Source organism: Lontra canadensis, unplaced genomic scaffold, assembly GCF_010015895.1.
Source record: "Lontra canadensis isolate GAN:19392208 unplaced genomic scaffold, GSC_riverotter_1.0 scaffold92, whole genome shotgun sequence".
In the NCBI taxonomy this organism is placed as follows: domain Eukaryota; kingdom Metazoa; phylum Chordata; class Mammalia; order Carnivora; family Mustelidae; genus Lontra; species Lontra canadensis.
Window position 1 is genome coordinate 2,559,237 of NW_022631086.1, and position 14,031 is coordinate 2,573,267.

General features: G+C 40.0%; 1 protein-coding gene across 2 annotated transcripts in view; it reads right to left on the reverse strand.

The window, feature by feature from the left end:
• Positions 1-14,031, reverse strand: part of RGS17 (regulator of G protein signaling 17) — an 86,967-nt gene that overhangs the window by 11,706 nt on the left and 61,230 nt on the right. For both annotated transcript variants that reach the window (XM_032836386.1, XM_032836387.1), the window contains exon 3: positions 860-949. In XM_032836386.1, coding sequence (XP_032692277.1) covers positions 860-949 — 90 coding nt within the window. The remainder of the gene's footprint in view (positions 1-859; positions 950-14,031) is intronic.

The following is a 14,031-nucleotide window of genomic DNA, read 5'->3' on the forward strand; positions in this document are numbered from 1 at the left end:
GGAATGCGATTGTCGTGATGAGCACAGGGTGTTGTATGGAAGCGTTGAATCACTGCATTATACACCTAAAACTAACATTATACGGTATGTTAACTGGAATTTTTTTTTAAAAATATTTTTAAAAAAGAGAAAGAAAAAAAAGAATTTTCCAACCCAAAATACATTTGGTCCAAGAAGTATTTATATTTTATTTTTTCTTGTTTTTTTGACCAAGTATATTAAATAGATTTGTCACTGATCCAAAATGTCTGAACTTCCTCTTTCACTTAAAAAAAATTAAAGGTGGAAAAATTACGATGAGGCACCAACATTAAAATCTTTTCATAGGAAGCAGAAAAAAAAGCACCTATCATCATACAACTAATCGACTTGTATTTTAATTTTATTCTGTAGACACTGCAATGAGAACTTGATTCTCATTCTAGAGAAAATACCTGGGTAGAATCTGTTCTGAAGGAAATGGGATCAAGGACCAGCTGGGTGCCCTTTCTGACTAAGTGAGGTAATTATATATCTTTTTCTGTGTGTTTCAGACTCTTCCCTGAGGAAGAGAAACGCTTAGAAAAAATGTTCACGGAAAGAGAAGAATTAGGGCAATCAGGGGCTAATTCATCTTAACAGTCATTACTTTTTGAAAGAGAGAGATAAACTCAGGCAGTGTTTTAGCTGATAGCTTAACATAGCTAATAGAAAAATTGATGAAAAGCAGTTGCCGTCACAAAATAAGATCTCCCAGACCGAGAAGGCATTCAAAAACCATTCCGAGGAGCACCGGGACACAAGGGCTCATGTTCCAGCACTGCGTAGATGTACGTGGTGTACACGTACCAGACACATTTACAAGGGGAAGCACACTTACCATTCCTCTAAGACCTGGATGCTCTCCATTTTTGTGGTATGCGTGGGTCTTCCCACATTTTCCCCTCTTTCTTCGTTCCTAACAGTGAGGCTGCAAGGCAGTACAACATTTTATTTTATCTTGGGAAAACTAATTATTTAAAGAAAAGAAAAAAAAATTGCAGGAAACTATTTCACAGGAGAATTTTATTCTCAACTATGTGAGAATATATAAAGTACACGAAGAATGACACCATTTTAAAAGGATGGGGAAGCCTATGTTCACTAAAGAAAGGAAAATAATTACTTAATGAAATAATGAAGTAAATAACCTCAAAAATGGATCCTGTTATACATTCTGACTTCGTCCTTACATAATTTTAATTACTTAAAATCTCCCAAGATACTTCACATGATTATGAGCTTTAATATTTGATAGGCACCATTATATTGCTCCTTGGAGTAATGTCATCTTGAATTTTGGTTAGTTCTATTCATAGTTTGCTTTCCATTTATTTTCTCCCACTGATGGCTAAAAAGGTAACATATTTCAGAATCTGAAACAAAATTTGCTAGATTCATATCATCATTTTCTATATCCTAGGTGTTCCGTCCCTGATACCATCGCTCCTCCATCCACTCAAGTTTGAACTACTAGATTTATATTTGACTTTGTCTTTGCCCTTTCCTCCCATTTAGTCCGTCTTCAATGTCTTGGAAGAGACAGGCCGGCCACTGTGAGGGTCTGGGTGGAAGCACTGGGTCAGAGGAGCGTCTGTCTCTAGGATGTAAAGTTCTGCAGGACTACAAGAGCTAGGATAATCCCATGGGCTCTAGTAACCCAGAACAAGAATTGTCTGATTCAGAGAAACTGCCCCTCAGCAGCCTACAGAGTGAAACACTCAAGGCTCTAGGTATAAACAAGATGTAACGAGGGAGGTCATGGGTGATACTAAGAAGCAGGGTGGTTGGGGCACCTGGGTGGCTCAGTGGGTTAAAGCTTCTCCTTCAGCTCAGGTCACGATCTCAAGGTCCTGGGATCGAGCCCCACATCGGGCTCTCTGCTCAGCGGGGAGCCTGCTTCCCCCGCCGCCTGCCTCTCTGCCTACTTGTGATCTCTGTCTGTCAAATAAATAAATAAAATCTTAAACAAACAAACAAACAAACAAAGAAGCAGGGTGGTTGGGATGACTCAGCAGCCTTGCAAAGTCAAGCTACTGAATTAGCAAACTGACCCCTCTGCCTAGAAGTCAAGAAGCTTCACGGGAGCCTGTCAGAGAGCAAAAGTCCAGACAACATGTCTTTCATTTGTTAGACATTCATTTATTCAACAAGGGGAAATGGAACCATTACTTCCTAGTGCCTATTATGTGCCCTTTTCTCTTTAATTTTGTTATCCCCATTTTATAGATGAGCAAAGTGAGCCACAGAGCTTCTAGCAGTTTGGCCCAACATCACATACTAAATATGTTGTGTGGTTGGAATGTGAATCCGGTTCTGGCACACAAATCTGTAATCTTTATTGAGTATCCATTAAAAACCATGCTCTCTGAAAGGCGTCAAGGCAATAGACTACTTGTGTGAATTCAGAAAAGGGACACTAAAAAAGGTTGTGGGAGAAGGAAGGGGATTAGCAGGACAAGGATTACAACAAGCTATTGTTCTTACTCTGAAAAGCAGAGACATTGGCTCATTAATTTTTTTTTTTTTTTTTTTTTTTTTTTTTTAAGATTTGAGAGAGAGAGAGAGAGAAGGAATGAGTTGGGGGAGTAGCAGAGGAGAGAATCCTCAGGCAGGCTCTGCGCAGAGTGAGAGCCCAACACCGAGCTCAGTCTCACAACCCATGAGATCATGACCTAAGCCAAAATCGAGAGTCGGACACGTTAAGCGACTGAGCCATCCAGGCATCCAAACATCGATTCATTCTTTGATTCTCACGGGCAAGGGTGAGGATAGAGAGAATGCTGGAAGCATCTAAGGAAGAGCGGCCCACCTGCACCTGAGATTAGACAGGAAAATCTCCTTGGGAAAGTGAACTGCCTGGAGAAAAGGGAGCTCGATGGGAACTGCAAAAGTGGTGTGGCTCAAAGGATTCCGGGAAGCAGAAAGCAGAGCTGAGTGTTAAACACCCAGCAAACGGACCAGTGCTCTGCAGAGAGCCGGCAGTTCCAGGATTAGAACCCTCAAAGCCTTCACGGTGGGGCGGCCATGAGGAAAACAGTGAGGTGGGATGCAGAGAGGGCAGCACAGTTTATGTCTCTGCGTGAGGATACTGTGAATACAGCTGTAGTTTGAGGTAGTCTAGAACCCTCAGCCCTCCATGTAGCAACACACTTAGGTCAGGGATGTGTTTAAGAGGAGGCCCATTACCTTCTCAAAGTATCTTTGAGTAGGAGTGCTTCTCTGGAATTTGATATCTTTCTAGTAATTACGGGAAAGTGTGTGGGAGGAGGTAAGAATACATATTGACAACATCCTGTGAAATTTCCTGGGAGAAATTCATGATGCCAAATCTATAAAATACGCAAAATTTTTGTAAATTCTGGAAAGACTGTATTTAAATAGGAAATTAATACTCATTCTGCCATGCTTTGTGTGTATGTGTGTGTATGTGTGCACACACATAGGTACCATAAAAAGGCCAGACAATGAGCTTGTTTTCACTGATTAAATAATAAACCCCTTGAGAATTTATTTGTTACATTTCCAGTGTCCCACAGAGTGTGCACACAAACGCAGCTATATTTCACTTTATGCAATATCTTAGGGAAAAAAATTGTTCTCCATTGTGTCCTTGATGTAGAGTAACAAATCTGGAATCCACATGCATGATTCACAAGTTTCTGAACATGAATTCTGGCTCCTGTATCTGTTTCTGCGATATTTACAAACATCCCAAATACCACCATATTAAAGTGATCATCAAGAAATACTGGGCTCTGTTTATATCTTCCATTTCTACAGATGGCAAAATATGGACACACATTTGTACTAAAACTGCTTATAAAAGATATTCAATAACTGCTTAATGTTCAGTGTTTACTCAATACTGCCCTGTAGAAAGAAATTGACTTCAGCAATTGTCAAGCATCCTTTTGATCAACTTTCCTTTACTACCATTCTGGAAAAAAAAAAAATTGGTTTCAAAGTTCCAGTTATCAAGAACTGCTAATAACTCCACTTTAAGATGAAGAGAAATGGAAGAAATGATAAAGGAATTGGTACTAAACTGCTTGCCATCTATGTTTTAGGAATGACTAAGGTCTGTCTCCAGTTTCACCTGGTCGTGCTCTAAGTAATACACAGGAGTTTTTTTTTTGTTTTTTTTTTTTTGTAAGGTAATGAACAGGAAATATTTGCTCTAAATCAACATATACATAGTTCATGTGCTTGAGAAGAGCTCTAAAAGTAAATCAAACAGTCACGAGGGGTCATGTAGAGACACATTTTTGTTGTTGTTGTTTTGCTTTTTTACTTTTACCATGTTTGTAACATTCTTAACTAACATTTCTGTTTTTTAAGCAACTGAAGCCATAAAGAGAACAGAATGCAGGTACAGTGCTCACTGTGGGAGTCCTGATCAAAGCTTGAGTATTTTATAGAAGACAGTGCCAGTAATCTAGGATAAGTCTACTAACATAAGCATTTAAAATCCCATTAGAAATTTTCTAGAATGGTGACTTTGAGAAGGTAGAAATACATTTGAAAATACAGAAAATAAGGAAATATACCTTCTTTGTGTGTGGGTGAATTTTTTGTTTGCTTACAGGGCAGCTGGGCGAGTGGGGAAAATATTGCCTGCTGCTTACCTACTGATTCATCTTTGTGCATGTGTGCGGGGCCTCTTTTGGAAGACAGTCTACTTTTGTAGGAAAAACAACTGGTTTTTAGGGAGAGCCCTAGAAATTGTTGCAAATAAGATGAAAACTTTGTAGTATCCATGGTAACTCTAGGATGGATGCCGGTCACAAAACCACATAAATTTACACAAAATCTCAGCTAAAGAATCAATATGATCCTTGAATTCAATTCACTGTGACATCAAGGCTCAAGAAAGATCTGCTGTCATTGGTAAAGACAGATACTATTCAATATTTTAAAATTCTCACAGTATATCAGCGTTTCATTTCTTTTTGTTTGTTTGTTTGTTGTTTTTGCTTTTGTTTTGTTTAACAGCTTCTACCTCAAATTTTCAGGTGCAAAAATGGAATCAACATCCTTCAGGCTCTGAAAAAAAATTGGTACATTATTCTTTATATGTTTCATTTCTTCCCCCAGTAAAAATACCATGGTAAAATAATATTACAGCTTTATTTAGGAGTCAACAGCAATTTATAAATATGTATGAGACACCTGGCCCAGGTGATGTTGCCTAGGTTGGAAAGTCAAGATGAATACGACAGAGCTTCCAAAACTGAAAGGCTCTGACAGGTAAATAAGCATCACACGGCACTGCAATGAGGGCTAAAACAGTGGTATGCATACGGTGCTTCTCAGGTAGTTATAGTGTCTACACTTTTGCATGAGGGAATTGAGAGGGGCTTTGCAGACGAGGTAATGATGAAACTGAGCTGAACAACGAGAGCAGGTGTTTTAGATGAGACTGGGACAAAGGGAATTCCAAGCAGAGGGGGGAAAGTCACATGTAAGAGGCTTGGAGTAGTAAAAAGGCATGATACAAATGTAGGTCAAAATGGGTAAATCAGATGTTTCAGGGTGGGAGTGATAAATTAGAATAGGCAGTGAGGTGTGCTTATGTAACGGGCCAAGAAGACAACGAGGTGCTCTCCAAACATAGAATATACCTCCTTTAAGATGACTTTCCTTTCATTGCCTTATTTTCCTCCACTCTTACTGGGAATAATGTTAAGACCCACTACACAAGGTTGCAAGACTAAAAACTTGAGATAAAAAGGTAAATTATTACACATGCTTAATTAAATGTAAGGGCAAATTAGTTGCATATTGAAATGACAATTCCAAATTTACCAAGACCTTTTAATTTCATCTTGAGGAAATAAAGCCTTACACTCTGCCATTATTGTAAAACCCTTCCTCATACATTACCTTACTACTTCTTTCTCACAGCAGTCCTGCAAGGTAAGCAGGGGATTTGTTATTCATCATTCCCATTTTATTTCAGAGGAAACAGTCCCCAAGGTTGATGTACACCGTTTCCACAACTAAATCATATCAGGGCTGGCCTTGAACTCACATCTTCTGACTTCCGGTCTCATGTTCATCTTCACTACTCAGTGCCACTTCTCTTTATATAAAAGAATTGTTTTTTCTTTAACCTTTTTAGTTATTTACAAAGATTGGTTGCTCTTCAATGTTTGGAAGAGGGAACCCTCTTAGGACAAACCAGTTGTAATGCAAACCAGAACACAAATACCTTCTCTCTTGGCATTGTCCCATGGCTATCAGGCTATGGGAGTTATTGCCCAGAGAACTGAATATAGGGTAGATACTGGCAAGAAACAATTTCTCAATTCCCTGGAATTTGAGATGACTAGGAAATAGTTGTTACAGATGGTTTTGACTGCAAAGCCTAAATGAGGAAGAAAAGAGGAGATACCACTCATGACTGCGGATCAGGTGTTCCTCCTGCCAAAAGCCTCCTGCGCAGGACAGCTTGCTCCCATCAGCAGAGTAACTTTGAGAAGGGAGTGCAGAGAGGAGAACAGCACTGATTCTTTGCTTAGAAAAGGTGACAAATGGAAGAGAAGAGACACCAGAAGGTGGGGCAGTAACCATATGCCATCCATAATTTCTCACATAAACAAATCAGTTATAGTCAAGCTTTTGACTTCAACATCATCAGTTTTATGTATACATTTTGGTAAAATGGCTTGGTTTTGAATAGTGTATGTGGGGATGGGAATTGTGGCTAAAAATTTGTGTCTGGAAATGTTATACAATGCTTGTCTAAAAAAAAAAGTCCCTAATAATATTCCCCCTGCTCTTGATAATCATGTGTAATAATCGTATGACATGTGAGAAATAAAATCATGTGTCATAAAACAAGTATTTTATTTGGCCTAAGTTTTTATTTCATCAACTTAAAACCTCTCCAAAGTAAAATAATCCGCTGTTAAAAATCTGCCCACTAGATGGCTGTGTTGCCTTTATAAATATCCTTTTTAACCAGCTGAATAAAAGAAAACTGAAAAAGTTTCTTGGAGTAATTACCCTTTTTGGAAAAATATCTATTCTTATGTGTGTGGAGGTTTGATAATTATGTCTTTCTAAGGATTTAGAGAAGAGTCATTCAGTTTTTCTGTGAGTGAAATAAACTTGAAGGGGATACTTTTAATCTTGGGAGGTGCACATAATTGCACCCATTTTTCCTTTTTGGTATTGAGAGAATGTTCCGGGAGTCCCCAGCCCTAAGTCATTTCACTTAGGAATAATTTAATCTTTAAAAAAAGACAAGCATTATCCTATTAACATTTCGGTTATCCTTTCCAATAATAAGTTGTTTGAAACTCTGATGTCTCTTGCTGGGAAAATATGGAACTTAAGTCATACATTTTTCTTCTTTATCTTTCTTTCTTTTTTTTAAAGATTTTATTTATTTTTTTGACAGAGAGAGAGAGAGAGAGATCACAAGTAGGCAGAGAGGCAGGCCGAGGGAGGGGGGAAGCAGGCTCCCTGCCAAGCAGAGCGCCTGAAGCCCGGCTCCATCCCAGGATCCTGAGACCTGAGACCATGACCTAAGCCTAGGACAGAGGCTTAACCCACTGAGCCACCCCGGTGTCTCTTCTCCTTTTTTTTTTTTTTTTTTTTTTTTTTAAGATTTTATTTATTTATTTGGCAAAGACAGAAAGGGTGCAAGCACAAGCAGTAGTCAGGGAGAGAGGGAGAAGCAGGCTCCCCACTGAGCAGGGAGCCCAAGGATGGGCTCAATCCCAGGACCCTGGGATCATGACCTGAGCCGAAGGCAGACACTTAACTGACTGAGCCACCCAGGCACCCCATAAGTCATATGTTCTTAAAACAAATTAATTTGACAAGGTTTCTATCTAGTAACAGACAAGAAAAAAAAATTTTTTAATTAATTCTTTAAAAGTAGTGAAAAGAAGGGCCATCTGTACCCCAATGTTTATAGCAGCAATGGCCACGGTCGCCAAACTGTGGAAAGAACCAAGATGCCCTTCAACGGACAAATGGATAAGGAAGATGTGGTCCATATACACTATGGAGTATTATGCCTCCATCAGAAAGGATGAATACCCAACTTTTGTAGCAACATGGACGGGACTGGATGAGATTATGCTGAGTGAAATAAGTCAAGCAGAGAGAGTCAATTATCATATGGTTTCACTTATTTGTGGAGCATAACAAATAACATAAAGGACATGGGGAGATGGAGAGGAGAAGGGAGTTGAGGGAAATTGGAAGGGGAGGTGAACCATGAGAGACTATGGACTCTGAAAAACAACCTGAGGGTTTTGAAGGGGCGGGGGGTGGGAGGTTGGGGGAACCAGGTGGTGGGTATTAAGGAGGGCACGTATTGCATGGAGCACTGGGTATGGTGCAAAAACTATGAATACTGAAATAAAAAAATGGGAATAAAATAATAATAAAAAAGAATAGAGAACAAATTCTCAACTCTTTGGGTCCATTTCAGCAATGATTTAGAGACACTGAATGCTTACTAGGTCCCAGGCTTTGTGTTGAAATATATATTAACAGTATCTTCATGATTCTCACAATGAGACACTTTACAGATGAGAAAAGCTTGTCCAGTATCTTATAATAAATGGAGGAGGCATGATTTTATCAAAAATTATGCTTTTTCCATTATGTCATGGCACACCCCAGAAGAAAAGAATGATTTCTGAATAAAAACATCCCACAGATGGGGGAAAAAAAATAAAAAAAAAAATAAAAGAGCCATTTCGAGAATAGATTTTCCAAAAGATTTTCATTTCAGTTTGGGTTATATGTAAGCAATCGTTTCGCCTTCTGATGCATGGAAACTGAAGACTAATCTCTTTATCTATTCATCCTCTCTTTGCTACCAATTTCTCTCTACACATGCTTCTGTTTGAAAAGATGAGTTTCAAAGATTCCCTTTTTCCATTGGTGTAACATTTTTATTTCAAACTCCAAGCCATGTATTTTAGTTCATCGACACATTTAATTTGATTTAGAAGGCCAACTGCTGACAAGTTATTACATAGTTAAAATCTGGATCCATTATGTAAAGCTTATTTTTAGTTCAATAACCAAAGTTTTTTATTTGGCATAAACAAGGTTTCTTCCGCACCCCCGCCCTTAAAGTTAAGTACAAGATTGAATATTTAGATGTACTTTATATAATATACACCCATCATCAGACTCTCCTATTTCAGTTCTCAGGTTGACTGAAATCCTATTTTAAGCTCTTCCTTCAACCCACTGTAATTTTTCCTGTAAGCCATAATTAAGTTAGTTGATGCTTTTGTGGGAAAGCAAATATCTAGGATGTGAAAAGTCCAAATGGACTTCTATTTAGTTAGTAGACACTGTTATTAAAATGGCAAGTTGTCATCTAAGTCTTTAAATGCATCAGTTAAGTTGGAGCTCAAGCAGTTGATACTCAGAAAGACATCTGAAAGTTGGTAGGGTCACTTATCCTTCTCCCCATATCTATACGTTCTAGTTCCTGGCTGTGTGAATATGTATGGGATGAGGTAGGAAGCATCCCTGAGAACAATTAGGACGAAAGCAATAATCCGGATTTGTGGAGAAATTGAGCCCCAGAAGAGAATGAATGTACAGCCCTCTGGGAATCCTGTGGCGGTGTGGTCCGTGCTCCAGGAATGCTGAGTTGTCCCCGTGCTGATGAACGGGACATTGGGGAGAGAGGGCCAGGGACAGAGAATGTAGGAATGGGTTCTGTTACGTTCACTGACAACATGGAAGCAGCCTACAGTGGTCAAATCCTACAAAATCTGGTAATTTTCTTTTAGCCTGAGCCTTGTGGGGGGTTGTGGGCCAGAAGTAATAACTACCAAGAAGGATTATTCAGGACCCCTAGGATGTACTGAAACCTAAACTCACTAACTTATGTATATTATTAATTACGTCTTACAGATGGAGAAATTGAGGCTCAGAAAGATTGAGTCACTTGCCGAATGTTTCATAGTTGGAGGTCATGGAGCAAGGACTCATTCAGGCCTAATTCCAGTGTTGCTGTTTGTTTCTTCCCTACTCCATGCTGTCTCTTTTAAGTAGGTTATTTAGATGAGGAAGATGTGTTAGAATTTGTATATAGTCTTTAAATATGGCAAAACGAGATCTGTTTAGAATAAAACACATGGAATTATTGTTCTGCTATTACTCGGAATGAGTTGATTAAAATGATCCTGTACTTTTAAATAATCTATGTTGCTTTATAGAAAAAAGTAGCAAGAGCAGGAATTTGCTTTCTACTTAGGAATCCATGCTCCCAGATGTAGGCTGATACATGGTATATTGGCATCTGAAACAAAGATACAAATTTTATCTTTTTAAAATTAGAAATTCTAATATTTCTACAACCCAAGGAAGCAGACTTATCATACTTAATAATATCATAATAAATTTCATATGTTGAAGAACTGGATTTCATTGTTGTATCTGACAAGGAACAAGTACTACCTGAGTGATATCCTAAAATAGCAGGCATATTTCAATAGATCTATTGCTCCTTTACCTTGAAAAAGTGAGCCAGTCCTAAAAGAAATAATGCAAAGTTTTAATGAGAAGAAAAAAAATTAAAAGTTAATATTATTTCAATCCGATGTAACAACTACTACATTTTGAATATAGGGTAGGGGTAGCAAAAAATGTCATAACCGTATGCTTGGTATTATTGATTTGGGGAGGATGAAAGGGAAGTTCTTAAATATTGTCCAGAGAGTTAATAAATTTGGCCTAGAATTTAAAGGGCTGAATTTCTTAATGTTTTAGAAATTGAATAATTTTGCTTTGATTAAATCAAGAAGAGAACCCCAGCTTTCCTCAAATTGGACCTTCACCCAAGATCAGGGTGCCTCCCAGCTTTGAGGAGAGGTGCACTTATTTTCTCTGTGGGCTGCTTTTTTCTCTAAATTTTCCTTTCTTGTGCGCTTTATTTATTTTTAAGACTTGTTTATTTACTTGGGGGGTGGGGTAGAAGGAGAGGGAGAGACAGGATCCCGACCAGACTGTGCACTAAGCATGGAGCCCAATGCGGGGCTCGATCTCATGACCCTGAGGTCATGACCTGAGCCGAAACCAAGAATTGGGTGATGCTCAGCTGACTGCACCAGCCCCGGCACTCCTCCTTGTGCACTTGAAAGAGAAGCTTGATTCTCACAGAGCTCAGTGAGAAGCTTCCAGCTGGCCACGTGACAAGATGTTTTTACAAGATGTTCTTATCATGGTGGACCTCCCTGGTGTACTGGGAACCGGCAACATCAGTCATTCCCTTCTTTGTGAAGCTCCTCTCATGGCTTGTGCCAGGCCAGGACTGTGTTTTGTGTTACCTCTCAGACTGTCCCCTCTGCTTTCCATGTATAAGGCACTTGCACTGCTTTCTCTCTCAAGTTGGAATTTCCGGAGGTGTCGTCCTTAGCTCACAGGTCATTCCACAGCTAACTCTCTGGTACCTTAAACAGAGCAAGTCCAGCTCACCACCTGTCGAGCCCTAAACAGCCTCCCATTGCTGTGTCCTCTCATTTGATGGGGCCGCCATCAACCTGGCCACGGGAGCAAGCGACAAGGAGGTATCCTCCCTTCCTGCTTCTCATCTACTGCAAATTCTTGCCTGCACACCCAGCGGCTCTTGAATCAGTAATGTCTCCTCTCACCATTGCTTTATTTGGAGCCCCTGACATCTCTCATCAAGGCTGTTACAGAATCTCCTAATATTCTCCTTGTTTTTTGCCTTGTCCTCTCACATACTTTCCAATGCTTCCACAAGGGTAGACTTAAACATACAATGGGCTCTGTCTCCTCCTTATATAATAATCTTCAAACCCTTCTTATATCCAAAGCAGTGTGAAGCCCTGACTCAATAGGGCACTAAAGGCATTTTATTGCCTGTCACTGCCTATCTTTTCAGCCTTCTATGCGGTCCTTCTTATATCCCAGTAACACTAGATTCTTATATCCCAGCCTTCTATGCGGTCCTTCTTATATCCCAGTAACACTGGATTTATATCCCAGTTCTCTCCCAGAACACTTGCCCCTCTCTACTACTAAGCACTGCTAGTGCTACCAGTATACTACTGTTCCTGCCAACACACACACACACACACACACACACACACACACACACACACACGGGACAATGAAGGAAGATGGCGCATAAGAAGAAATCTACTAGCATCACCTGCGACATCATTATACAAAGGCCTGAGAGAATATGCCTGTTATTTTTTAAAAATAATTTTTGTGACATGAATTTTTGTATTTTATAAAGTGGACTCAAATAGAAAATCCAAATTCAGTCATCCATTTAACACCATAGTATTGATTAAGCACCTACTATGTGCCAAATAATATGCTATACGCCAACTGATTTTTGGCTATTTTCAAGGATAAAACTTTAGTATATGTTTACAGAAATGTTCAGTTTATCGTTTATTCAACGATAAAATCCATGTAATAAATTTTAAAGGTATTAACCCTTTAAGAAAATACATGTTAAACAGAAAGAGAATCATTAATATGAAAACCGGTAGAGTGAACTGGGGTGTCAAACTGGCCCCTCTGTTTCAGCTTTATGCAGGGGAGCGGGAGGCATGGCAGTGCACATAAACAGACTAGCTCAATGCCAAGGTCGTCTTAGCCGTCTGCCACACCCTGGCCCATCCAGAGCTCTGTCCCAGAACACACTCCCAACCCTTACACCTACAGTACCTTTCCTCCGAGTATCAGCCTGGGCTTCTTTGCCAGAGTGAGGCTCCCACTCTGAGGATACTCCTTGTTTCTTTGGAACTCCCTTTCCATGGCAAACACACTTCCTGTGTTCTCAGCCTTCTGTAGCCCACATTCCCGCTCTGGCCCTACCTGGCACCCAGCTCTCTGACGGGGTCTCTCAGGCAGGGCAAGGTCGGGGCTGGCATTCCTCTTCCACATTCTGTGAGGCTAATGTCATCTAATTTTCCCCTTCTCTGCCTCTCTGTATTCTCTTACAGCTTTGGGATTCCTTACCAGCCTCCTCACACCCAGACCCTCCTTCTTACCCCCCACCTCAGGGGAATCATGCCACAGGTCTCCCAGCACCCAGCAGGACACTTCCTTGGTTCCTTACCGAATCAGCTAGCTGTGAGCTGCCTTTCCGTCTAAACTGCCCCTTGTCTCCTTCTGACTCAAATTAATTTTAACTTTCTTTCTCCAGCCCTTCTCTGGCACTTTCTTTCTATTCTTCTAAATGAGTCTGAGCATAACATTTTCATTTATTATTTTGTTCTGTAGACTTCCATCTTTCCATTGATGATCTAAATACCCACCATGGGATACTCAAAAAACCTTAAAGTAAACAGAGTCAAAAAGAGTGCCAATGGCATGCCTTCAATGGAAAAGGATCAAGGCATTCTAATTCTGGCAGTTTCCAGTAGATAGCCCTCTGGTCAGACATAACACGGACTTGGCAGAGATCAGTGTAAATACCAAGCTTTCTAGAGGGTGTCCTCTCTGGATTCAACTGCTTATTGAGAATTTATTCAGTCAATGCAGAGGCAGGGGGAATCTGGTGAAAGCTGACGAAGTACAACTGTACCAGGCAATAGGGGGCATTCAGTAAACTGTAAATGAGAGAATTAACAAACGTGTGGCTTTACAGAAGGTCCATGGTCCTCATGTCCACTTTCTAATCTTGTGGCTATGACCTGGGAAACAAGGGTTCGTTTTAGTAGATGAATTTTGATTGTCTGAGTTTTAGGTTTACGTAAGTCATAGAAACTATTGAGGAAATTCACCTATGCCATGTTGAGGTGAGCTTCGAAACCACAGACTTGTTTGTGAGAGATACCTATGAGGATCTGTTTACAAGGACTTCGGAAGTCCTAGGCATGTAACTTACCCTCTCTCGTGTGAGATGGTCAAGCCTCTGAGCGTGACAGATAAAGTGTTTATCACCAGTGCCTCCTTGGGGCGCCTGGGTGGCCCAATCATTAAGCATCTGCCTTTGGCTCAGGTCATGATCCCAGGGTCCTGGGTTCAAATTCTGCATCA